The following is a 27,686-nucleotide window of genomic DNA, read 5'->3' as shown; positions in this document are numbered from 1 at the left end:
TTCTAATAGAGAGCTTACCGAATGAAGAAAATATTAAAGTTTTGCATACGGGTGGTATTAAAAAAAATGATGTGCGCGCATATCAAGCGATGAACAGCTGATTAGCGCGAAGCGATGGGTATCTCAAACCGATGACGTAATCATCCAACCCAAGAAGAAGCCGGCTACGAGAGCGCAATATTGACTCGGAAAAAAAAAAAAAAAACAGCTCGATGTAATCCGATCGACGCGTAAGAATTCGCTCTCATTGCAACCATTTATATTATACACGATCCTATATACGTGCGCACTCAATTTCCGGTTCTCCGATTCACGCGGCTTTCGATTTGACATTTCTATCTCGTTTCCCCACCTGTATCGTACAGAGTCCACCTGCCTCGACCTTTGATCTAGATCCTTTTTCGCAAAGAAGCACCATCTCGGTGTCCCTCTTCAGGTGCCCATCGCTTTGTATTTAAAGAGTACTTATGTTTAATTCTCTTTCATTGCAATTCATTATTAGACATTAGATTAAAGAATATTGACTTCACTTTCAAACATAATTCGAATTTTTATATTTACCGCTCTTAACAGCCTTTTATCAAATTTACCCATCGATCGATCCGTCAAAAAGGCAAGAAGAGCACCACAAATATATATATATTTCTCAAAAAAGTCTCTCACTCACCACAGCCTCGGAGACCGGTATCCACGTGGCGGCGAGCACCAGTAGGGCAAGAACCAGGTTCCTCAGGACGAGCGAGATAATTGTTGACATGTTTGCGGCCCTGGGCCGCATCATGTCGTCCTCCTCCTCTCCTCCACTTCCTCCTCCCCCTCCTCCCTCGCGTCTTGACCTTGACGACGAGGATGGTCCCCAGGAGGTTCTTCGCCTCACCTGAATCCTGGTCCCCAACAGAGAGAAAGAGATAGAAAAATGCGGCACACGACGTCTCTCGAGTCTCTTCGCGGTCGTCTTCGTGGTCGGTGCGAGTCACCGAAGGGCCAGACAGTCGGTTGGCCCGTCCTCCTGATCGCAACCTAACACACAGACAGGGCGGACACGAGGCTCGAGGCCCGAAGGCAGCGGAGAAGAAGTTCCGTCTCTCTCCGTTTTCTCCCTCCTTGTTTCTCTCTCTCTCTCTCTCTCTCTCGCGCCTGTATCCTTGCGCCGCTCTCGTCGGGCTCTCCGGCGGTGGCGCGGCTGGCCCCCAAAGCTCCGAGAGACACCGGTAGGGTCCCTCGTGACCGCGCAACAGTCCTCGTGCGACGCGCGACCGCGCGAGCGAGCGAGCGAAGCGCTCGGCTCGCTCTCTTACCACCACCTCCTTCTTTTCTCTACCTCCTCCTGTTTCTTCTCTCGGTTCCTCTGCTTCGTCTTCCCCTACCAACCCTGGAGAGGGTACCGTTCATTCGGTTGTTCCTTCTCTTCCTTCTGGGTACACCCTTTACCTTCTTCTTCTTCTTCTTCTTCTTCTTCTTCTTCTTCTTCTTCGTTCCGCGGATCCAGAAAGAGTTCAGCCGGAGGCAGACTCGGAACTCTCCGAGAGAAAGAATAAGAGGGGGCGAGACTTAGCGGAAGGCCCGAAGAGAAGAAGAGGCTTCGGTCCTTTCGGCGGAGGAATTCTAGCGTTGTGGCGTGGCTCGGCGCGGACGGCCGCCTCCACCTTCCTTCCTTCCCTCTAACCATTCAGAGCCCTCCCTGGATGGGACGGTCTGCACACACCATCGGTCCGCTCGGTTCCGCGCGATATTTTGTGACTGGCCTGTCTGTGCGGTGCTCGTGCCTTAAGCTGTGCTTGCCTTGCTCGGCTCCCTAGGCCCCTCGAGGAATAGGGAGGTCGACATGACCCGGTTGGGATTGCGGTGAGTTTACACTCTCTCTCTCTCTCTCTTATTTTCTTACCTCTTCTTCTTCTTCTTCTTCTTCTTCGGGCTCTTTTTTCTCCCAAGCTTTTCCACTTGGCTCGTCGCCCGAGAGGCGACTCTTCCGGAGGGGAGAGTTTCATCCCTCGTTGCGCGCAGACTCCTGAAGAGAGGACCCCAAGGACGATCAAGGTCGTGCGCAGGGGACGATTGTCCTGCTGGCGCAGCCTCGACGCAGCCGTGTGATTTTTTTGTGTGTTCGTGCGCGTGTTTTTGTGTTTGCTGATTTTTTTGCGTTTTACTTCGGTGATGAATATTCATTACTCCATTTCCTGTGGTCGACGACTCTCGTTGGGTCTCCAGCGGTTCCTTATGAGGTCGTTTCAATCTGTACTGTCCCAATATTGATTCGCGCGAGTTGATGATCGATTATATCCCGGTGATGTAGAGGTATTTTTTCCTTCCTCGAGTGAAGCGGGTTATTTTGGGACAGTTTTATTTAATCACGAAATGACAATGTTGACCCTAATTTTTGTTTTAATAGGGATGTTATTTCTTTTCACATTTTCGCGCTTTGAGTTTTCAATTTTTTTTATTCTCCACTTAATTTTTCAAAATAACGTGTCCTGCATTTTTGCTTTCAGATTCATCGCATCCGCAGTTTGCCTGGCCGGGATAGTTAGTGGGGTATGTATTATATAAACTGTTCAAAATCATCAATTATCATAATCTACACATTTTCATTTCACAATTATCTTTAGATTTCTTCTTCGAGTGATATAAAACCTACGAAAAGCGTCGAAGATATAATTGTTCTTTTTCACGAAAATCTAAAATCACGATTTGCTCCAGAAACGACGAAAACGCGATTAGAGACCGAAAAATCAGCGGATGCAATTTGGCATCCCCCGTTTGGGGAGAGGGGGCAAAAAAAGGGGAGGGGGTGATATTTTCGCGATCTTGCGGTACATCGCGACCGGTTTCGACTGGCTTGTTCCGTCGATCCATTCATCTGCGTGCTGCTGCATGCTGCTGCACGCGCGTGCACTCGCCGCTTTATGCACGCGTTTCTCGTGCGGCGACACCCACGTCGCATCGCGCTGATTCTGTAGCACTTTCGCTGCGAAGAAAAAAAAATAGCCAACTGCGCGGGATCGCGTTTCAAAGCAACTTTTGTTGCGCTCGATTTCGCGCGATCTTGCTCGTTTCTAAAGAAAGAATTTTTTATTTATTTTTTTTATTTTATTTTTTATTTTTTATTATATATGATATTTTTTATTTTTAATTATATATGATATTTTTTATTTTTAATTACATATGATATTTTTTATTTTTAATTATATATGATATTTTTATTTTTAATTATATATGATATTTTTTATTTTTAATTATATATGATATTTTTTATTTTTAATTATATATGATATTTTTTATTTTTAATTATATATGATATTTTTCGAAGAGACGCTAGATACGAAGAAGCTGATGACGCACGATTGCGATGTTGAATTTTAATGATCCTGTCATGGAAGCGGTAATTATTTCCGCGAAATTGGTTCAGTGTTATCCGAATTAAATATAATTGAATTAAAGTCGAGGCTCTCGAGAATGAAAAGAAGGAAATGCTTACGCATTGCGTCTCGTTCGTACGCGAAATGTCATAAAGGGGAGAAGTGTTGTCGGGAGAGGAAAAGGAGGCAAAGGGGGTTTCATGTAAGTGGCGGAGTCTGTATTTTAAGCACGTTACACTACTGCTCGGCGATAAGAGAGTCGTTTTATGGAAAATTACCAGGCATGTGACAAATATAGCGGTGATCGCGGAGGATGTAATAAAACAGTAGCCAGGATTTCGCTAACTCGGAGAGATTGATTTGATTTCTCGTCTGCCTTTCTCATATGTACATAGGATAATAAAGTGCATATATATATATATATATATATAGTAATAATAAATACGATAATAAAATACAAAAGACAAAGCCGACATTAACTAGATTAATGTTTATCTGCTGTTCGATTATGTAACCGGATATTTTATTTTTCTTGTCACAAGCAATAATACGATACACGTTCATTAGATCTTTCCAAATTTTTAGGAGTGATTTTTTATTTACGATATATTCCAATATTATTTTCGTATTCGGGGAAAAATGTCGATAGAATCATTAAATTAAAATCACGATGTTGCTTTTTTCGAAATAAAACGCAGACTTCCAATTTACATTATTCATATTATTTTTTCATGTAGAATCGTATTTTTTTAAATAGAAATATTGACTTTGCAAGACTCGGTACAATTTTTGATTTTTTTTTTAAAGTCATTTTAAGGACGATAATTAGAATTTTTTAATCTTTAAGTATCGCCGAGAGATTTACAAGATCGCTTAACATTTTTCGGCAGTAGCATCCAGGTGCTTTCTCCTGTCAAAGCGATTCGCGCCGCTCTTCCTTCGACCCAATTCCTCGAAATGCCCGACAGCAGCCAAATAGCACAGTAGGAAGCACCCAGGGCTCCGTTTTATAAAGTGACGTCAACGTCACGTGATTCTTATATGTGGTTTATTGTAGTGGACTACCGACTTTAATAGACGAACTTCCAATATACGTATACACATTCGTACACAATTGCGTTGTCCATAAAACAAGTGAATTATGCGACAAGTTAACGAAGTGTTGCTTATTTCAACGACTTCCCATTGCGCGAGTGCATGAGAAATTATTCAGCCACCCTTCCCATGCATCGTTCCTAAAATAAGAAATGTTGCATTTTTTTTTTTTAGAAATCTTATACAGGTTTCTTTTGCGAGAAGAGACAATTCCTATATTAGTAGTTTAATAAATATAGATAATTCCTATATTAGTTTAATATTTTTTCTGCAATTTACTGATTGCATTCTGCATCCCTCTTAAAATAAGAAAAAGTTGCATTTTTTTTTAGAAATCTTACAGATATTTTATACAGGTTCTTTTACAAAAATAAATAATTCCTATAGTGGTTTAAACATATAGATAATTCCTACATTAGTTTAATATTTTTTCTGCAATTTACTGATTGCATTCTGCATCCCTCTTAAAATAAGAAAAGTTGCATTTTTTTTAGAAATATTACAGATATTTTATACAGGTTCTTTTACAAAAATAAATAATTCCTATAATGGTTTAATACATATAGATAATTCCTATAGTGGTTTAATACATATAGATAATTCCTATATTAGTTAAATATCCTTTCTGCATATAATTTACCGATTGCATTCTGCATCCCTTTTAAAATAAGAAAAATTGCATTTTTTTTTTTAGAAATTTTACAGATATTTTATACAGGTTCTTTTACAAAAATAAATAATTCCTATAATGGTTTAATACATATAGACAATTCCTATATTAGTTAAATATCCTTTCCGCATATAATTTACCGATTGCATTCTGGAGTATAATTTCCGTCAACGTAGTTACAGGGTTCCTCCCCCGTTTTTTCTCCCAGAGAACGGGAACAAGAAAGGTGTTAGGTCTGAAATAGGGCAGTCGTCTCTCTTACGGACCCGTCCGCCTACGGCGCCGTAACTGCATTCACCGTAATTTTATTACCACGCATTACATACGCGTACCTCTGCGACTCCCACCCATCTTTCTCGTATACCCGGTGCACGCGAGCTTAGTCACTACTGGAAATAGTCGGCAATTGAGCTTGGAAGATCGGGGACTAGTGATTTTTTTCCCGTTTAGTACAGCACTCGTTCGAGTCCTCCTTGCAGGAGGATGCACCGAGATAAGGACCAGTCGCGTCTCGTTTCGTCTCCGTCTGCTGCGTCTTTTTTTTTTTTCCTATATGCAAGTCCACTTTCACTCGGAAAATTTCTCACGCGGGGACTTCTTGAAGCTTTGTTGTAATTGAGAAAATTTGGAAGTGTGATTTGTGCAGGAAATGTGCTACGGATAAATTAGATTGGTATTTGAGATCTATTTTTGCGAATTATTTTCTTTTTTCATTTTGCTCCCGTATTATTTAATTGTTAAGAGACATCTAGTATTAAATAAATATATTTAACATTTCTCTATTTAATTTTTGCGATTTTCGAGAGAAGATGAAAGAGATTCCAGACTGAGCAGCGAGTTTTAATTATGAAGTATTTAAGTGCTACATAAGAACTATATATAGTGTATTGCTATAACATCATATTATAACAATTTAATAAAATTCACAAAATTCTGTATCGATGGCTAACGGTTAATTAATCAAATTACAAACTTCTCTGTCCCTTAATTAAATATCTCTGACACAAATGTTCCGCAAATAATGGCGCAAGTGAACGAATAAAAATCGCGGAATTCCGTCATCGGATACCGGGTGCGTATATTTACGTTCACGAATACGCGTGCCGCGGGATCCGGAAAAATAAACGAATTAGCGTATGCCCCGGCGTCCTACGCTGAGTTAACGTCAGCGTCTTAAGCGCGGGATGTGACGGCGAAAGATGAAAAAAGAGGCGCGGGCGGGTCGAGACGCGGCGGAGAGAAAAAGAGGAGACGAGAGAGCAAGAAGAAGAGACGTCGAGAAGAAGGTCGCCGGTGAGGGGAAGGGACAAAGAGAAAGAGGAGAGGGATCCACACACATACACACACACACACACACACACATAGAGAGAGAGAATGCGGGTCCATCGCGGTCGGTCATCACAATAATATACTCTCCGACGTTGCGTAATCGCGGATTCACGAAGGCGGCCGAGATAGACGATAAAAGGGACAATTCTTGAACCGTCACGAAAAGATATCGCGTATCTAAAATAAGAGAACTGGGTTAGAATAGTTTCGTTAAACGAAATTGCCGCGCGGCGAGTCGTGAATTGAAATTGAAACCGCGCTCACACGAATTTCGCCCATCGGGTTTCTGGCCTTCGCGCATGTAATATCGTACGCGTCTTCCTGTCTTCCGAACCATTGATGTAATGGCTGTAAATCGACCGATCGGGAAGCCTTGATTTAGCTCGAGGGACGTTAACCCGGCCCGGTCACGGTGCTGTATCACGCCGTTGCAAGATTAATGCGCATGCATTTTCGACCTGGCCTCTTCTTTCGCGACGAGCAGGCTTCTCGATTAACGCGAAAATAGCCTATCGCGTTTCGCAGATTATGGGGGTGCATATTTTATACACGCGCTTAGATATATACACGAAGAATTTTAATACGTCGAGATTTTGGTCAGTGATGAAGATGTTAATTTTCTCTTAATATATAAACAGCGGATTCAATCGAAAAAAATTCCCTGACTTTTTCAGATTTTCCAAGTCAGAGAAGAAATTAATTTTTAGTATTATTTTTTTCAAATATATCATTTGCATATCTATATATTTATATGATAAATCAATTAAATGTTCAATCATGAAATCCTTGAGATATTTTTGTCAACGATGAAAAGGTTCGGAAGTTAAAACAAAAATTTCAATCAATTATACAATCTGCATTATGTACGATAATCGAAACAAACATGTCATTATAAACTATTTAAATAATCATTTTTTTTTATATTACATCAAATTTTTTAGTTTTGTCTCTATCAAACACATTGAAATAAAATAACACGACGATGAAAATATAAATTAACGCGGTAGATGAATCGATTTTTAAAACACAGAAAATAGTGTGCTGGGAGTCAAGAAAAGTTTACATTTATTGAATAAAAAATTTTAAATTATTGAGACAAATGTAGAATAATGTGAAAAAATCCAGATAAATAGTAAAATTTCCTGACTTTTCCCTAATAATGCCCGGTTTTCCAGATTTCCCTGACCGTTGGACACCTTGTATAAAGTATATCCTTAAAGTCGCGATAGAAGCCTCGATAGAATTAAATTTTTCTTTGAAGAAATCTCGTGAATGGTGTACTCCATTTTTTCATGTTATTAAATTTTTAAATAGCTTGGTGAAAATTGATTTTCAAGTATATACTTATTTTTAGATTAGTATTTTAAATACAGTAAAATTTATTTAAAGATTTGTAAAATTTATAAATTTATAATTCTTAATATATGTCTCTACAATTATATACCATCTTTAGGATAACATAATCTCCCTCTATAATTTTTATAATCTATATATATAATTTGCAACAGGATTTTTTTTCATATAAAAATATTAATTATCATACAGAATTCCTATAATATAATTGAATTAAAAAATAACACTCGGTCATTTTTTTTTTATACAAATGCACATGTATGAGAGAAGCAATTTGCCACGTGCGCAATCCACATTTGGATCTTTTAATCTTTCCAATCCTTCCATTCCTCACATTATCCGTTGCATCAACTCGCGCTAGCAGTCACCGTCTGCATAAATCGTATCTCATGAATCGCGTAACGTCGGGCAAGAGATAATTTCACGGTTTACCAGATTCGTACCGGCTCTACCTCTGTATATAAAGCCTATTGTCGGCCACGTATTGGGTTTATATCGTCGAGACAAAACCTCCCTGCGTCGCTTTCCTACCGGGTTTTGGGGTTTAGCGGCCGACACGAGCAACTTCCGCGTATATGGCTTTGATTTCTGTTTCCCCCATTCGCATGATCTACGTGGACGCGATGATGACGTATGAGTGTGCAATAAGCCGGAATTGAATATATTGGAGCAGAGAGCGAGAGAGAAATTTCAAGCCGCTTTGATGCGAGCTATTTGCGCGATTTACGTCTGTATCATCGGATTTCGTGCTGGACCAAATTGAGAGAGAGAGAGAGAGAGGAATTAGATGTGGAATTAATGTTAACAAATCTATAATATGAAATAATTCGTGTCAGAGAAATAACTCAGATTTGTATGAAGAGAGAGAGAGAGTTTTGTCGTACTTTAGAGAATTTTGAATAAACTCTCTTTGGCAAAAAATTGATTCTCGATTTTTAATCCTCGAATGTTTCTTAAATTACAGCATTTAAATTAACTTCAAATAAATAAATTATATATGTAAAATTGATTTATAAATATTATATAGAATTATATGTGAAAGATTTGAGGATAATAAATTATTATTATTTCAGAGAAAAGAAATGATATTTAAAAAGTCGATGATAATATTTATTTTAGCTGTTCTTTTTCACGATATCTGTGTCTGAATAAATTTAAAGGAATTAATGAAGAATTAACAATCAAACAAGATATTACAATATTATACAAGATTTTTAGCTACTTCGAGGCAAAAATTAAATTAATTAAAAAATTTCGCGATCTGATTCTGCTTTTTTTTCTGTATTTACGAGACGAGCTGGTTTCGAGTTCGCGCGTCGATGAATGAAATTTTCAAAGAACGCTATCGTCGTTTCTATCATAATGTAGTATATGCAGTATACAGGGTGTCCCAGAACTGGTGGAAAAGTTTTTAATGGCGGACTCCTGACATCATTTGGAGACGATTTTTCCTTAATGAAAATGTTCAGGGAGGCCATCATTTTTAGCATGTTTCTAATTTTTGTTATTACGTATCTTTATAAAACTAATTATAAAAATCTTATATTACGATTCTATTAAAGCAAACTGTCTAAAATTAACTAAAGAATGTAATTCAGTTAATATTTTATTTCCACAAGGCTTATTGTTAGTTTCCAAAAAAGCCTTTATTTTCAATTGCTTATAATTCGAGAATTATCGGTGTCTCGACATTTTCGCTGCGGAAGAATCGTCTCCGAATGATACCAGGAATCTGCCATTAAAACCCTTTCCGCCAGTTCTGGGACATCCTGTATATGCATATATATATATATATATATATGCGGTGCAGCCTCAGTTCGAGGGCGGTACGTCATCTCGAAACGATAACCGGCTATCTCCCAGCGCGCTTCCTGTCAGCGCGTGGCACATCTTCGGGAATACAAAAAGGAAAGGACAAAAACATGAAAATGGGGGCAATGACTTTCTGGGAAATTCGTCGCGAATCTCTGTGCATACATCGTTTCTCGCTTCTTTATGAAGGGGAAAGCCGCGCATTCCGCCACTTGATCGCGTTGTTTTCATCTTGTCTTCGTGCCGAATGCGAATAATATGCAAGTCTAGAATGCATAATATGCAAGTCTAAAATGCATAATATGCAAGCCTTAGAGGTTCTTAGGGAAACGGATTAATTTTATTTAATTTAATTAATTTAATTTTCATTTTCGTCGCATGAATTAGCTTTTTATAATCGTTCCTTTTGTGATATTTAAATACTAAAATATTTATATATGTAAAAGAGAAGCTAATAAATATGTGTCCTAATTAGTGTCCTTGTCGTTTAATTATTTTAATGTGTTATACAATTTTCAAATTTCTCTGAATGTATTAATTAAATTATAATAAAGTAATTACATATAAATAAAAAATACACATAATTAAAGTAATAGAAAAATAAAGTAATATATATATATATATATATATATATATAATTACAAATAATGTTATACTGAGCTTGTCTGCTTTTTTTAAATAATGTGGTACTTGTGATTTTTGAAATTAAGATTAAATATTAAGAGGCTATACATTCTTAAAATGACAGCATTATCAAGAAGAACAGACAATACGAAGAAATGTACAAAGAAGCTAATAAATCTGTCCTTATTAAAGGGATTATTTCATTATTTTAATGTATCACTATTCAAGCTTTTCTGAGTATATTAATTAAATTATAATGAAGTAATACATAAACGAAGAAATGTACAATTACAAATTAAAAGTTGGGCTGATTTTTTAAATAATTTAAATATCTTTGAAATTAAGACCTATGCAGACATACTTATGTTGTAATTGATAAAAATTAAAATATTGATGGAATTGATTTTCTTATTCGTTTCCGTAAAATCGTCGAGATATTAAACGTTAATCTCGCGTTTCCTCTATTGTAAAAGTGAGATTCCCTGTTAGAAACCTCCCCATCTGATAACATAATTAATCTCGGTAAAAACGGCCGCCGGTGGCAAGAAACTTTGGCGAAGAAGAGACACGATGGAGACATTAGAAGTGACCACTAACGTCGAGAAAGAGAAACGCGGTTTTATCTCCTCTTCGTATAATACTTGGTACAATCGGTCGGTATAAAAGCGGCCCTTTTTGCGGCATTCGCCACGAGGCAAAGTAATAAGAACGAAGCTCTCTCTCTCTCTCTCGGTGGATAAAGCGTAAATCTTGGCCGCGCGCGAAATGCGAGTTCGTTAAATTTACAGCCCATTCCCCTCCTCTCTTGCACGTGTCACGGAATGCATACCTATAAATCTCATAAGAATGCCATTTAATGGGCGCACCACGCCGAGGTCAACTTAATGTTATACGAATAAACCGTCATTCGCACGCGCTCGCGAGAACAATCTTGCTGCTAGATCTTCCGCAAATCAAGAAGATATATGTTCCCCTGCCGTTATTAATTCTATAGATCTCTCTAAATGTTAATTTTATTCAATTTAAATCAATTCGGTACACACTGATGTACTAATCGCTAATATACGTAACATACTTTTTAATTTCCTATTTTAAATATATTTTTAAAAAATTAATCTTTTTTGTATACAAAATTTAATATAAATATTATATATTATATATATATATATATAATAATTTTTATAAATTTATCTTTATATATAATAATATAATATATGATATATGTTGTGTTATATTATTATTAAATATAATATATATTATATAATGTTATATATATATATATATATATATATTATATTTAATAATAATATAACATAACATATACCATATATTATATTATTATATATAAAGATAAATTTATAAAAATTATTTTTCATATCGTAGAAATTATTCGAATTTTTTGACATTTATATATTCTGCGCTATTGCTCCGAAAATAGCTCGAAAAATCTTGAAACGAGAATCGTTGTAAAACCACAACAACAGAGTGCCATATGATATTTTACAACTACGGCGCTTTAAATGATATACTTTTCAAATTTTCGAACACATTGACATTTCTATCACGGTTCGTTAATCGCGGTATTATTTTGTCCGAACAATTTTGTTATTGGTGAGGTTGACAAAGGACGCGATTTGCAGCTTTTTTCATCATATACACCCTTAATCCGTCGCTGATATCGCGTTTTATTGATCGGAGCTCTACGCGTACTTTTCTGATTCTATATTTACGAAGCTGTTCATCCACAAATATTTGTTTTAGCAATTTAACAATCTCACATCAAGGCCGCTGCACGTCGTGCCTTTGGAACGAGGTGATATCGGTGGGCCTGCAAACAGTAGCGATGATGAATACGACAGTTCGTCGGGATGGAAAGACTTAAACAGATCGTTTATTACGGACAACGAAGGTACTTGGACAACATGCCGCCTCATTTTCGCTGCTATGATTTATGTGAGAAATAGAAGGATGTATAATATACAATTACATCTAGTCCTTCTCTTGATCTATTCAGTATTGCAATATCACTTGGCAACGAAATGCAGTCTTCAAAATTTAATTAATACCAATTTTTCAATTAAAATTGATAATTAGAAAAAAGAGAGAGGTTGAGAATTTGTATAAAAAAATATTTATATTAAAATACATTTTTCTAAATAGCTGCATTTTTGCACAATTTATATCTGTTATTGCAAAATGAAAATAAATCAAAATATATATTCAAAATATTAGTATACTTTGTTCCATGTAGAGAAGTCATTTTCGAGTTGAACATTCATTTTCATCGCGTGCAACGAGTCATTATTTCATTTTCAAAATTTTGGCAATATAATGAGCGAAATAAAAATACTCGGAAGTTACTATTATATAAATTTCGACATTATATACATTTGTTGATCGGTATGTCTAGGATATGAGGACGCGAGGAAACGGAACAACAGTTTCGGGACTGATCCTTACGATCGTGACGAGTGGACTCGTAAATGGAACTATTATAGAAACAGGAGTCATCCTTACAATACTAATAGGCGGTATCCTCACGATCGAACGTCGCAGGGCGGCTACGATCCTAGATATCCTGACAGCGGCGGCGCGTCAGGATCAGGAACTGACGAAAATCGACCGGGCGGTTATCCTGACGGACGCGGTGAAGGATATTACGATACATACAGCGGTAATTAATCTCGACAGATATGAGACAAATTGCGTTTAAAATAGGAAAAGTTTATATAGAGAGAAATCAGATTTCTTTATAATTATAAATATTTTAATATATAATATAACGTCAAAAATTGGCATTTTTTTTTAATTCTCAGAGATACACAGAGAGAATTTTCTCTCAGAATTTACCCTAAAAATCATGGTAATCGTAAGACAATATAATGTTGAAAGAATTTTATACGAGTTTCTCCGATTAATATTTGCCACAATAAAAATATTAATATCTATCACAATAAGATATAAAATATGTTCGATTAATTTTACATATTAATTATATTTATATTAATTATATTTATTTATTACATATTAATATTTATAATATATTTATATTTATATGTACATATTAATATTTTTATTGTTGTAAATATTAATCAAAAGAACTGTTACAAGATTCTTCCAATATTATATTGTCCCACGATTACTATAATTTTCAAGGTAAATTCTAAGAGAAAATTCTCTCGTTGAATTAATGAAAATAATTCGTAATTTTTTTTTTAGGCGCCGGTGAAAGTGAACGAGGAGGCGGAAGTCCTTACAGTTATGGCCAAGGAAGTCCCGGTGATCCTTATAGTGGCACTTTCGCAGCGAATTATGATGGAAGAGGTGCGGATTCTTATGGTCGCGGAAGTAGTGGTCGCGAAAGAGGAGATTCTTACGGCCGCGCTCCTGCAGGAGCATCTTACGGTGGCGACCGCGGAAGCGGAAATACGTATGGCGCTGGTCGCGGAGGTGGTTACGCCGCCGCGGGAGACGACGAAAATTATCCGAGCAATTATCAAGTGGTGCCTATGCCTGGAGCGCCCAGTAATTGCAGCGGATCAGGATGCTGTGTGCCCAAGTGTTTCGCCGAAAAAGGCTCAAGGGTTAGTTGACAAAAATTAACATTTTAAAAACGTCAAAGCGATGGTTGAACTATTCTATGTATTTGTCGCAAAGATTGATAAGGATAAATAATTGAGATATAGAAATTTTTGATTGTCCATAGAATACAATTTTACAAGAATAATGAAGTATAATAGATCACTTATTATATTTTTTGTAATTCCTAAATACTCAATAATTTTATTAATCGTGATATTTTTTTATTCAGGGGCCGCCTGGATTAATCGGACCGCAAGGTCCTAAAGGACAACGAGGATTCCCGGGGGCGGAAGGTCTTCTAGGTCCCAAAGGTGAAAAAGGAGATCCCGGACCACAAGGTCCGCATGGCGTGAAAGGTGACAGAGTACGTGTTTCTCGTATGATGATAACATTAAACTTAAACTTTCTTCAAGAAATAATTTTATGTTATTAAAGGGAAAAATGGGTATGCCTGGTTTTCCCGGTATAAATGGTGTGCCAGGACTGCAAGGAGGACCGGGAGCTCCTGGTTTACCCGGTCGTGATGGTTGCAACGGAACGGACGTAAGAAAAAAAAATTGTCAAATATTATATTTCATAATTATTCCCTTAATAGATATCTGTCTTTTAAATTTTTAAATATATAAGTTTAAAAAATTAAAGATCGTTATAAACAATACATAATATTATCTAATAATTAATTTTCTATTAATGTATATCATTATTAAAAACGCGATTATATTATTATTAATATTATTAATATTATTAATAGATTAATATATAATATATGTAATATATGTTAATATATTAATGTAATTGTAATATATGTTAATATATGTAATATATGTTAATATATTAATATATTAATATATTAATATATAATATATATAATATATGTAATATATTATATATTAACGTGACAGATTATATATCAATATATTATAATATTCATGTTGATACGAGAAAATGTTTCAAGTTTATGATGCTATATTTTAGGGTGCTCCCGGACGTGACGGTGTTTCCGGAGAACCGGGACCTCGTGGTTTGCGAGGTCCGCCTGGTCTTAAAGGAGAAAAGGGTCAGCCAGCATATGCCGGTGCTTTTCCCGTAGGTCAAAAAGGTGAACCCGGTATGGACGGCGTAAGAGGACCCCCAGGTCCACCTGGTTTACAGGGAGACCGAGGCCCGTCTGGCCCGAAGGGCGAACGAGGCCCTTACGTAAGTGTCAATTATAGTTTGATTAAAAATATTTCTACATAATTACGCAATATTATATATAAATTCAGGGTACCGCCGGCATACCAGGTCCGAAAGGAGCGAAAGGAAACATGGGTCTCGGATTCGAAGGGTTGAAGGGAGATAAAGGACAAAAAGGAGACCCGGGACCGCCCGGTACGACCGCGCCTATTATGCCATTCGAAGGAGTTTCGGAAGTAACTGGTCCGCCTGGAGAACAAGGACTAAGGGGAGATAAGGTACGTGAAGAAATATCATTGATTTTGCGTTATATGTATTTTAATTGAATTTCTAAATTTAGGGCGAATTGGGACCGGAAGGACAAAAGGGAGAACCCGGATTTATAGGTGATCAAGGTATACCCGGAGGACTAGGTCAAAAGGGAGAAAAGGGTCTTCCTGGAGCTCCAGGTATTCGTGTAAGTATAAAATTTTTTATGATTAAAAAAAATTGTTTAAATGAAAAAAATATGAAAAAAAAAAAAACGATCTTTCATCAATTTCAGGGTAGGGATGGTTTTTCTGGACCTCCCGGACCTCCTGGACGAAAAGGTGATCGAGGTATTGATGGATTAGAAGGACTTTCTGGACGCCCCGGAAAGAAAGGAGAACCCGGTCGAGATGGACCGATGGGTCATGCTGGATTACGAGGACCTCCTGGATCACCGGGAGTAAGTCTTATTTTTTAAAATAATATATATTATTAAATAAAATATATATATATATAAAATAAAAAAAATATACATATTTTATTTATATTTATTATTAGTAGTAGATATTGCATTTATTAAATTAATGTTTCAAATATAATTTTATTAAATATTATGTTCTAGGGTGGTAAAGGAAGACCAGGACCACCAGGACCAAAAGGACCACGTGGTTTCCCAGGATCCACTGGACCGCGGGGAGCAGACGGTTTTCCCGGAGATCCAGGACCAAGAGGTCCTCTAGGTTTACAAGGAGGCCCCGGATTACCTGGCATTCCAGGTCCGGAGGGTTTACCGGGAGAGAAAGGTGGGAAAGGTGAGCCTGGCTTGGCAGGATTTCCCGGAGGTCTAGGGCCACGTGGATTTGACGGACCACCGGGACCAGCAGGACCGCGAGGATTGCCAGGAGAAAAAGGATTGTCGATAATGGTAAATATAAATTTATGTATTTCGCCATCACGATTAATTGACCGATTATTATTGTTATTTAAAAAAAATTAAATATTAATTATTTAAAAAATTAATTATTTAAAAAATTAATTATTTAAAAAATTAATTACTTAAAAAATTAATTATTAAAAAATTAATTATTTAAAAAATTCATTATTAAAAAAAAAATATAAATCGTCACATATCTTGCACAGGGCCCGAAAGGAATGGATGGAACGCCCGGTTTTGATGGAGAAAAGGGTCAAAAGGGAGAGCGAGGTTACGCGGGTGTCCGAGGCCGACCGGGAGATTCTCTGGATGGTATTCCGGGAGCTCCTGGTGCGCCGGGTGAGGCTGGTGAACCGGGAGCACCAGGAAGAGACGGTATACCGGGTCTTAGCGGATCAACCGGAGAGAAAGGAGATCTTGGCGGTCGCTGCATAGATTGTTTACCGGGATTGCGGGGTGTTAAGGGAGATCGCGGTCTGGACGGTATCCCGGGTCTTACCGGACCTCGAGGACCGCCTGGAGAACGTGGTTTTCCTGGAGAAGCTGGATTGGACGGATTACCAGGCGCGATCGGACCTCCGGGACCGCCGGTACGTTAATAATTCTGATTGAATTAAAAGTTTTTTAATATTTCGCGCTAAATATATTTAAATTTATGGTGACATATAAAAACGATTGTAAAGTAATATATTTTAATAGAAGAAAAATTGCGCGATATATATTAATTTAATTTCTCATTATATTTATAATTGCATTTACATAGTAAAAGTATATTTAAATTAGAATTTTTATTAAAAAAAAGATTTTTATGCGAGAAAAGAAATGTCGATATTGATGTCGCTTTAAATTATATATTATTATGGCAGAATTTATATTCGTTTTCCAACAGTAAAACTTCGCTTCGATACTTTTAAAATATTCTTCCTTATATTTTTTTAAATCGATATTTATAAATCTATAATATAAAATATTTCTTTTAATTGCATCGAATATTTGATCACGTTGGACAATATTTCTAAATTTTATGTGTTTATATGCAATATATATTTTATTTAAAATATTTAACTATTGAATTGTGTGATGTACGTATATGTAAATTGATATACATACACACGCGCGCACGCACACATATCTGAAATATATTTTGTGCACAAATATTAAAAAACTATATTAATTAAATCAGAGTTATACAATATATCTGTATATGTACATTGTCAAATAAAAAAAATATAATTTTTCAATTAGGGAAAAGATGGTATACCCGGTGCTCCAGGACCTCAAGGAGAGTCTGGAAATCCAGCGACTGTGACACGGAGTATGCTCAAGGTAGAAAAAGGTGATAAAGGAGCGCGTGGCGAGATTGGTCGACAAGGCCCGCCAGGACCAGAAGGACCTGCGGGAGAGAAGGGACGCCCTGGATTTGAAGGATTCCCAGGACTTAAAGGCACTCCAGTAAGACTAATTATTATTACTCCTTAAAATGAATTACTAATTTAAAAAATTATTAATTTTTTTCTGACAAAATTTTTATACTATATCAAGTTAAGAATTATTCATTACTCTTTTTAGGGAGATCGCGGATTTCCTGGACAGGATGGCGTTCCAGGAAGATCAGGCACGCCTGGGCGTAAAGGAGAGAAAGGATTAAGTATAAAGGGTGAGGCAGGAGAATCAGGTAGACCAGGATCTCCAGGACAAAAAGGAGAACCTGGCTTGTACGGTTTTAAAGGCGAACCTGGTAAGATTTTATTAATTTTTTGTTTAATTATTATGTGTTCTTAAAATTCTTTAGATATTTTTTAAAAATATTTAATATTTTTAAAAAAATAAATAAACAAAATTAACGACCCAACTGGCATAAAAATATCTTTATTGTTAATAAGACATATTATTAAATCAAGACTTAAAGTCGTTAATTTTGTTTATTTATTTTATCATTCACTGGCGAGACAAAGATTAACTCATTATATTTTAGAAAAATATTACAAATACATATATAAATTTTAAGAGATATATTTTTTTTCCTGTAACTAGGTCAATGTCCGCCACTTGACTTAATGAAAGGTTTCAAAGGCGATCGAGGTTTAACTGGAGATAAGGGAGAACCTGGACCACCTGGTTTAGATGGATTGCCTGGTGATAAAGGCTTGCAAGGTTTTTCGGTATGTATTCTCTTTATCAGAAGATGTAAATATATATATATTTTTTTAACATTAAAAGTTTAAATTATAAATTATATATATTAATTTTTAATTAATTTAAATATATAATTAATTTAAACTTTTAATGTTAAAAAAAATAAACAAGCTATTGAAAAACTTACAAATAGTAATTAATACTATGATTTATCTATGAGAAGTATAATTCCTCAAATAATGTAGATTATTTAAAAATTAGGGTGCACCCGGTGTATCAGGTCCAATCGGCGCTCCTGGGCCCGTAGGTGCGAGAGGTTTACCTGGACCACGTGGTGATAAAGGCAACATGGGACCGATGGGTTTCCCAGGAGAACCTGGTCGGGAAGGACCTAGAGGTTTCCCGGGTTCTCCAGCTCCCAAGGGTGATAAAGGAGAGCCCGGAATATCCGTCAAGGGCAGTCCCGGTTTAACAGGTCCTCCTGGTGAAAAAGGAGAGAAGGGTCTACCAGGACCACCCGGAAAAGAAGGTCCGGTAGGTTATCCAGGATTACCAGGCTTTGCTGGCGAGAAAGGAGACCTTGGTGCACCAGGAATAAATGGTTTACCAGGAGCACCAGGTGAAAAAGGAGATACTGGTCCAGTTGGTCCACCTGGTCCCCCAGGTGTGGCTGGTCTTCCAGGAATCGATGGAAACAAAGGTATGATATAATAAAGCCTCTTTTAAATATTTGTAATCTCAATAGCAAATAAGAATCTTTTTACTTAATAATAAATCAGGAGATATAATTTAATTTGTTGAAAAATTTTTTCACAATTTGTCACAATTTGTTATATTAATTATAATTATTTATTATATAATGTTAATTATATAATATTAATTTCTTATTAATAAAAAATATTAATTATATTTAACATAATGAAATATAATTATTTTATAGGCGAGCCTGGATTACCGGGCGAACCTGGTAGAGCAGGCCTCCCAGGATTCCCAGGCGCAAAAGGTGATCGCGGTGAACTAGGTATTGATGGAGCGAAAGGATATCCAGGCAGACGAGGCTTGCCTGGTACTCCAGGTAGACCTGGTGGGGATGGTGTATCGGGTATAAAGGGAGAACGCGGTGATAAAGGTTCGCCAGGATTCCCTGGATTACCGGGTATGGAAGGAAAGCCTGGTCGTCCTGGTATAGCTGGCTTGAAAGGAGATCAGGGACTACCTGGTTCACCCGGTTTACCGGGACTTATCGGTTACGAAGGAATTAAAGGCGACGTTGGTTTACCGGGATTACCGGTAATTCTCTCTTGTTTCATAATTATATAAATTATATTCATAAATATATTATTATGTACATACGACATTTTATTGTTATAATTAGGGAAGGAAAGGAGAACCAGGACAAGTTTCGGAAAAAGGACAGAAAGGTGAGCCAGGAATGCCTGGAATACGAGGTTCTCAAGGTCCTTCAGGACGAGACGGTATCGACGGAGCAAAGGGAGAAGTTGGCAGATCAAGTACTGGTCGTGATGGATTGCCTGGTGTGAAAGGCGAAAGAGGTACGCCTGGTCGGGATGGATTGCCAGGATTCCAAGGTCAAAAGGGTGATACTGGCGTACGCGGATTCCCGGGAATAAAAGGCGACTTTGTGAGTTTAAATAATGTAAAACAAAAGCATTAAAACAGAATGTTCTAATTATTTCGATTCTTTTTATCGTTTTTATTATTTATAGGGCCCACCGGGTATACCTGGAGAACCAGGACCGCCCGGAATAGATGGACTTCCTGGAGAAATTGGTGAAGTCGGAACACAAGGAGCACCCGGTTTTCCTGGACTTGACGGTGATATAGGTTCTCCCGGTCGACCTGGACTTGATGGCGTTAAAGGAGATCGCGGTTTGCCAGGTAAGACATAAATATCAAATCTGTATAAATGCCATTTAACAAATATAAAATATTTTGGAATTTAGAATAAAATATTGTAATAAATATAAAATAGTTAGAATTAATAATAAAGAGCGAGAGAATATTTAATAAATTAAAAATAAATTTTATTTAATTGTTAAAATTATCACATTCTTTCATAATTAATTTTCAAAAATATATAAATCAATCTCTATTTTAATTATTTTATCTAATATTGAATAATTTCGCGTATTGTATTTTATATATATGTGTGTGTGTGTGTATTACATTTTAATAAAATTCAATAACGTATTATTAATATAAAAATTAAACATATAAAGCACTTCATAATGAGTCGTGCTAAACAAAACTGAATTTCAGGAATTGTCGGATTGCCCGGTATTTCTGGAGCACTTGGAGAAAAGGGAGATCGTGGTCCTCCAGGGCCAATAATTCAAATTAAGGGTGAGAAAGGCGAACCAGGTATTCCCGGATTTCCTGGAGGGAAAGGAGAGAGAGGAGATCAAGGTCTCGTAGGTATTCCTGGTTATGATGGCGAAAAGGGTGACAGAGGTTTACCTGGACCAGAAGGATCTCCTGGACCTCACGGTGCGCCTGGATCTAAAGGTATGTTCTTTAGTTATATAAAATTTCACTAATTAATAATAAAAAGAATTTAGAAATCATTAATGTGTGTATATAAATATTAAAAAAAAAAATTATATTAAGTATATAATTTCTTATTTACCGTATTTTTTAGTAATTTGATTAATATTTAATACGAATATTTATATAAAAAATTGTTTCTACAAGTAATAATAAAAAAATTTAGAAGTCATTAATGTGTTTATATAATGAAGATTTAAAGAAAAAAAATTAATATTAGGCATGTAATTTTTTATTTACATTAATATGCATAATAATTTTATTAATATTTTATATGAATGTTTATATAAAAAACTGTATGTCTTATATAGGTGATCAAGGACCTTCTGGAATTCCTGGAATTCCCGGAGTTACGGTAAAGGGTGAGAAAGGTCTACCAGGTTTAATGGGTAAACACGGTAGAGATGGATTACCAGGACGACTAGGAGAAAAAGGTGAACCAGGATTGCCTGGTTTGCCTGGACAGAAGGGAGACATTGGGCCTTATGGACCAATTGGACCACAAGGTGAAAAAGGTAATCCAGGTCAACCAGGTCTGACTGGATCTCCAGGACGTGACGGAACTCCGGGACTTGAAGGTGTACCAGGATTACCTGGTGAAAGAGGTTCGAAGGGTGATCAAGGGCTGCCTGGATTATTTGGCGCTCCAGGAGAAAAAGGAGAACCTGGTCTTTCAGGTATTATAAATATATTTATTCTTATATGTATGTGTAGAAAATTTATAATATACTAAAAATATAGATATATTCAATTAATGATAAAAAAGGGAAATAATAAGTATTATTTCCTTGCATAAATATATTATTTATTGAATAATAAAAAATATATTATATATAAATATAAGTTTATAGTTTTTCGGGAAAATATACAATATTTTTATTATTCAACAAATATTCATTCAAAAAAATTTATTATCTCTTTCTTATCATTAAATGTAATATATTTATATCTTTATCTTCACATACATTAATCCAATAAAGAGAATCATATATTTAATAAGTTAAAAAAAATAATTGATAATTTATTTATTTATTTATTTTAAGGGCCAAGTGGACTGGATGGACCTGCGGGAGAAAAGGGTGATAGAGGTTGGGACGGTGTTAATGGTTTACCTGGACCGGTTGGCGAGAAAGGTGATAGAGGATTCCCTGGGCCAGTCGGATTGATAGGTGCTGTTGGTTATGTAGGTCAGAAAGGTGACAAGGGTGATGACTGTATCGAGCCACCGATGGGACCTAAAGGAGATCGCGGATATCCCGGTAAGCTTTATATTAAATTCTCTAATAAAATATATTTTGTACTTACACACAATTTTTATATCTTGATATAAATTCTATAATACTATATTAAAAATATAGTTTAAAATACAAATAATTAAATATTTAAATGATAATTAAATAATTAAATATTTTTTTGAAAAACTTTAATATAAAAAAATACAAGTTATAAAAAAATGTACGTCATCTTTTTATTAAAAAAATATTTGTAACGAGATTGAGATCTCACGTTATTTCTGCACAAAATGCAATTGAAATTATAAAAACATAAATGTTTTCACAGGACCATCCGGACCGCCTGGTCCCTCGGGAGAGAAAGGACTTTCGGGTCCACCCGGTTTCCCTGGCTTAGACGGTATCAAAGGCGAGCAAGGTTTCCTCGGTCCACCAGGACCTCCCGGACTGCCGGGATTACCTGGACCAGTCGGTTCCTCCGGTCTACCGGGTCTTCAAGGTCCGGCCGGCTTGCCAGGACTTACTGGCGAACCTGGTACACCGTGTGAAGCGACACCTGACTATCTTACTGGCATTCTTTTGGTCAGGCACAGTCAAAGTCAAAGCGTGCCAGGTTGTGAGCCAGGTCACATCAAGCTCTGGGATGGATACAGTTTACTCTACACCGATGGGGACGAAAGAGCGCATTCTCAAGATTTAGGTGAGTTTTCTGTATATCATTGTCAATATTTGTGCAAGATAATATTTTTAATTTATTTATTTAAATTATGGTCTCTATTTGATATTATGTATATCTAAATATAAATATTTCTAATTCGATTTAAAAATAAACTATAAGCATAGTTATTAAAATTATGCGTAAAACTCATATAAAAAATATATTAAAAGATTTCGCGTTTCAATTTTTATTATCATTTTTCCTAATTATATTCATAAATAGAGCATAATCTTTGACCCGCATTTTGGATGTAATTTGCCAGAGATTTATGAGATTTGTGCGATTAATCTCGATTATACGCATTAAATTGTCATTGCTGGTATTTGAACATTATGCACTTAAATTCATTATTCAACGAATTTATATGCATCGCGTCATATATTTTTGTGTGATTACGTAGACTGATTAGCATCTCTCCAGTTAATGCTTATTTGCATTTTGTAAAGCAAGTTTGTTTTTTCCCTGTGTTTCTGCATCGGATACTATGTTTCTACGAGATAATGCGAGATTTGTGTCGACTTCAAATCGCTGGGGAAATAATGATAACAGATTGACGTGCGATTAAATTTTTTTTTAAATGCAAATCAATCTAACTCGTCCTATAAATTATTGCAAAACAGGTTACGCCGGCTCGTGTGTCAGAAAATTCTCGACGATGCCCTTCCTGTTCTGCGACGTCAACAACGTCTGCCATTACGCTAGTCGCAATGATCGTTCTTATTGGTTATCGACCAATAGTCCAATTCCCATGATGCCCGTCGAAGAGACGGCGATACGAGATTATATTTCCAGGTACGTTCAATATGCGCGTTGTATCCCGCTGAGATTTTTGTTCCGAATGTAGAAAAAATTGCATTCATTTAGAAAATGGATATTTATAGAAAATATACATAACACAAAAACCGGATACTTTTTCAGCCACACATTTAAATTGAAAGTCGAATTTAGCAAAACCTTTATATAAAAAGTTTGTCTTTTCTTGATATTTTCTCTTATTTTCACGTTATTAATTTATATATATATATATTAATAATTAGATATATTTTCAGTGTGTTTTTTTCAAATTCAAGTATCACTCTAAAATCCAATTAAATTAAGAATGTAAGACTATAAAAATACTTGATTAATACGTATTTTATAAGTGTTACATGACACACTTAGGTAACTGTTCACACAAGTTTACTTGGTAAATAACAATTTCTTGCGACAGATGCGTGGTGTGCGAAGTTCCGGCTAATGTGATAGCGGTACACAGTCAATCGATAAGCATTCCAGAATGTCCGGCTGGATGGACTACTCTTTGGATCGGTTATAGTTTCGTAATGGTAAGTAACTTTTTCTCCTCAAAAAATTTCATTTATATGATAACTCATATATTTTAGATTTTTATTTTTTATGAAAATAAATTTATTTTATTTATTTATTGTATTATTTTATTCGATGTATTTGTTTTTTCTATGTCTTATATGCAGGTTTATAATTTTTAGATGATTAAATACCTATAATATTTAATCTATCAGGTATTAATACTCATATATTAATGACTTCGATTGTAATATAAAAGTTAAAAATTATATAATTTTTAACTTTTATATTATAAATAATCATAAATATCTCAATATTGTAAATTAAATATTTAATCAATTTAAAATTATAAACCGTAATAAAGCTGTATAGAAGATATACAATACAAAACATTGAATAAATTTAAATCATATATCAGATTAATGAAAAATATTGAACGAATTTATTACAATGCTATAAAAATAGAGATGGGAAAATTAAATCATTTATTATTCCACCAGTACAAAATTTCTCATGTGCGTGTATATTAACTTTATTTTTAATATAAAACCTGACGAGAACTGGAGTAATTAATTTAAATCAAATAAATCAAATAAATTCAATGTATGTATACACAAATAAATAAAAGAGGGAGAAGAAGTAATAATTATACGTGTCAATTATACAACATCAATATTGATAAATATCTGTGTTTGCCAAACAGTGATGTGTGTTTGATGAAAAATCGCATTTTGATCGTCTCATATTTATACGATGATTTCTTTACTATCACCTAAATTCGGAATTCGCTCCACGAGGAGATCAATCATGTCCGAAATAAGGCAAACTTCCATCGCTCAGGAGGTAAAGATTGTCTCTGCCGAAAGAGATCCATTTCACCCAAGACATTCTCCTTATATCAAAATTTCTTCAACAACGACACTCGAATAGACTGATAAGACGCGCGACTGATTCATACACGGAGAGAATTTCCTCTTAGAATTTACCCTGAAAATTATGGTAATCGTGGACAATATGGAAGAATTTTATAAGAATTTCTCCGACTAATATTTATCACAATAAAAAATGTTATTATGTGCATAGTAAAATTCATCGAATATATTTTATACTTTATTGTGGTAAATATTAATCAGAGAAATTCTTATACAATTCTTCCAATACCATATGATCACCACGATTTTCAGGGTAAATTCTCTTCGTGATATGATATCTTTTCGATTAAAGGGGGAGAAAATGGATTTTGGACAGTTATAACTTTGCGGATCACTCAAGTGTCGAACCACGTCTTCTAGGCTTTATTACTTAAAGGGACAATTTTTTTCCATCGTTTCAGCACACCGGCGCAGGCTCTCAGGGCGGTGGCCAGTCTCTGTCGAGTCCTGGATCCTGCCTGGAGGACTTCCGCGCGACACCGTTCATCGAGTGTAACGGCGCTAAAGGACACTGCCATTACTATTCTAATCAGTACAGCTTCTGGATGGTTACCGTAGACGATGGCCAGCAGTTCAGGAACCCCGAGAAGCAAACCCTAAAGGCGGGCAATCTTAGGTCCCGAATAAGTCGCTGCCAAGTTTGTATAAAGAACACGTAAACACACCCACTGTTTACACGAGAAACAAACACCCACACACACACATACATTATACACACGATACATTGTATTCTCTCTCCCCTTTTTCTACACGAGAATAGAAGCGAAAATATATCACTATGAGTCTAAAACAAAAAAAATTAAAAAATTAAACGACGATCGAAACCGAACGTGATTTCGTCCAAAGTTCGGATCTCGACGTTAGAGATTTTGTGGAAAAAAATAAAAAAAAGATCTCTATGTTTATTCGAGACGATGAAAAGGCGTTCGATACATTTCGCCGCGAGTGCGATGCGGAAAATTAGACTTTGTCGGAATTACGCCGGTTTCGATCCCCGATAACAAGGAAGAAAAGAGCAGTAACGTCACGCGATGGAATGGAAGTTCAGGAGGACTCGCTTGATCCGCGTCGAGAAATAAAGAGAACGACGCATCCCTCTCTCTCTCTCTCTCTTATTCGTGATTCCTTCTCCGCCGGATGTGTTCCGCAACCGTCTTGTCTTCATTATTTCCTATCTCTCTGACCCTCACCGTGTCTATACTCCACCCCGGATAAGTTCTTTACCCTTGAGAGCCATCCTCCTCTCGCTCGTTACCCGCTCTTTTATCTGTTCCCACGAGCGCTTCCTCCTTTTCGCCATATGTGTTTTTTTTCCTCTCTCTCTCTCTCTCTTTATATGTATAACTTTACAAGCAAGTGCCTCTAGCGTACTACTACTCTAGCATGTAAAATAATATATATTTATATCTCGTATGAATCTCGTATTTTTTTTTTTTTTTGAAGTCTAAGTTTATCGTAACGACACTGCCCATATTCAATATGGCCCATTTTACATATTGTATATTAATATAAACGATCTTAGCCTGGTAATCGTGTGACTCCAAATATTTAAATAAATAGGTATTTTGCTACGTAGCTAATAAAATTCTATTTTCAAACTTGACCGATTCATATTTTTACTTTCTCTGTATAATCCGATCCTAAATAGTATATAAGCGAAATTTTTATATATTATATGAAACAATGAATTTTTTTTATAAGCTTCATTTGTAAGAGGAAATGTAATAAAAAAAAGAACAGAAAAAATCCATTATCCATTAATGTAGATCTATAAATTTCACGAGAGAATATTTTGAAAATGGTAGAAATGACGACTAATATCTATATCGATTACTGTTATACACGTCCTTTACACAATTTAATTAAAAAATGCAGGGAAAAATGTGCTTTAATAATTCTGTTCGTAGGAAATATTTTCTCGAGTTTCTTTTTACGCAGCGCGCATAATTATTTCAAGACCTTTAATTGAATCCAAGAGACGTAGAGCGTTCGTTTTATCGTATAAGAATAAGAGGGAAATTTATTCCCGCTAATCACTGCTGTTAGAATACTTTATTTTATCTGCAGATACCACCGTATCTTTTCATTATATGTATATATGATAATCAGAAAATAACTTGTCAGCACAAATATATGTGTAAAATATTCGTTAATAAATATGTAGATATACAAATGTACATTCACGAAGAATGTGAAGTATTTCTTAAAAGTCAAGTAAAATTTATATTAATTTTAAAAGTTTCGTCATGAATTTCACATGAAGGTAATTTTAATTTCTAATTGATTTTTCAAAGTATGTGGATTTATCGTAACATATAACAGAAATTTTAATTTCATAGTTTCCTTCTATATAAATGATGAATAAGTAGATAAGAAATGGCTGAGGTTAAATTTTCGATAAAATGTACTCTATTTCATTAAAGAATATCTCTCTCTCTCTCTCTCTCTCTCTCGCAAACCTAAATGCGTTTCGTGCATCGTTACACGCAAGGTAATTTATTTTTTCGTGTCGCACGCGAATAAACTGTCATTGATGGCGATTTTACGCATATGCTCAAATATCATCTCGTTATGGTAATCTTTTTCCCCAAGGAAAAAAAATCGATAGCGTACTAACG

The 27,686-nt window shown here is 35.7% G+C and overlaps 2 protein-coding genes across 2 annotated transcripts in view; one reads left to right on the top strand and one right to left on the bottom strand.

The window, feature by feature from the left end:
• Positions 1-1,725, bottom strand: part of LOC114929916 (uncharacterized) — a 57,862-nt gene extending 56,137 nt beyond the window's left edge. Inside the window, exon 1 of the mRNA XM_029301630.2 lies at positions 668-1,725. Coding sequence (XP_029157463.2) covers positions 668-781 — 114 coding nt within the window. The 5' untranslated portion in view covers positions 782-1,725. The remainder of the gene's footprint in view (positions 1-667) is intronic.
• On the top strand, positions 1,244-26,671 carry Col4a1 (Collagen type IV alpha 1). The gene is made up of 27 exons (XM_029301629.2): positions 1,244-1,845; positions 2,490-2,532; positions 12,001-12,148; positions 12,650-12,913; positions 13,459-13,823; positions 14,051-14,185; positions 14,257-14,364; positions 14,797-15,018; positions 15,087-15,275; positions 15,338-15,454; positions 15,542-15,706; positions 15,869-16,171; positions 16,387-16,770; positions 17,426-17,632; positions 17,750-17,918; positions 18,215-18,342; positions 18,578-19,016; positions 19,257-19,606; positions 19,692-19,958; positions 20,044-20,215; positions 20,597-20,842; positions 21,193-21,558; positions 21,925-22,140; positions 22,442-22,813; positions 23,452-23,623; positions 24,042-24,156; positions 25,470-26,671. The coding sequence occupies exons 1-27, from the start codon at positions 1,826-1,828 to the stop codon at positions 25,725-25,727; spliced, it is 5,940 nt and encodes a 1,979-aa protein (XP_029157462.2). The 5' UTR covers positions 1,244-1,825; the 3' UTR covers positions 25,728-26,671.
• Positions 26,672-27,686: the final 1,015 nt, after the last annotated feature.

This window comes from Nylanderia fulva, unplaced genomic scaffold (assembly GCF_048542155.1).
Source record: "Nylanderia fulva isolate GAGA-0341 unplaced genomic scaffold, ASM4854215v1 Scaffold9, whole genome shotgun sequence".
Lineage (NCBI taxonomy): Eukaryota > Metazoa > Arthropoda > Insecta > Hymenoptera > Formicidae > Nylanderia > Nylanderia fulva.
The sequence above is the reverse complement of the archived record's forward strand: the minus strand, read 5'-3'. Positions and strand labels throughout refer to the sequence as shown.

What these genes read in the sequence shown, in the direction of transcription:
- Col4a1 (XM_029301629.2), top strand. Translation starts at nt 1,826, where the DNA reads ATGACCCGGTTGGGATTGCG. An exon ending in TTGGTTTACCGGGATTACCG is followed by an intron (nt 19,607 to 19,691) that starts GTAATTCTCTCT and finishes TGTTATAATTAG; the next exon opens with GGAAGGAAAGGAGAACCAGG. An exon ending in AGGAGATCGCGGTTTGCCAG is followed by an intron (nt 20,216 to 20,596) that starts GTAAGACATAAA and finishes ACTGAATTTCAG; the next exon opens with GAATTGTCGGATTGCCCGGT.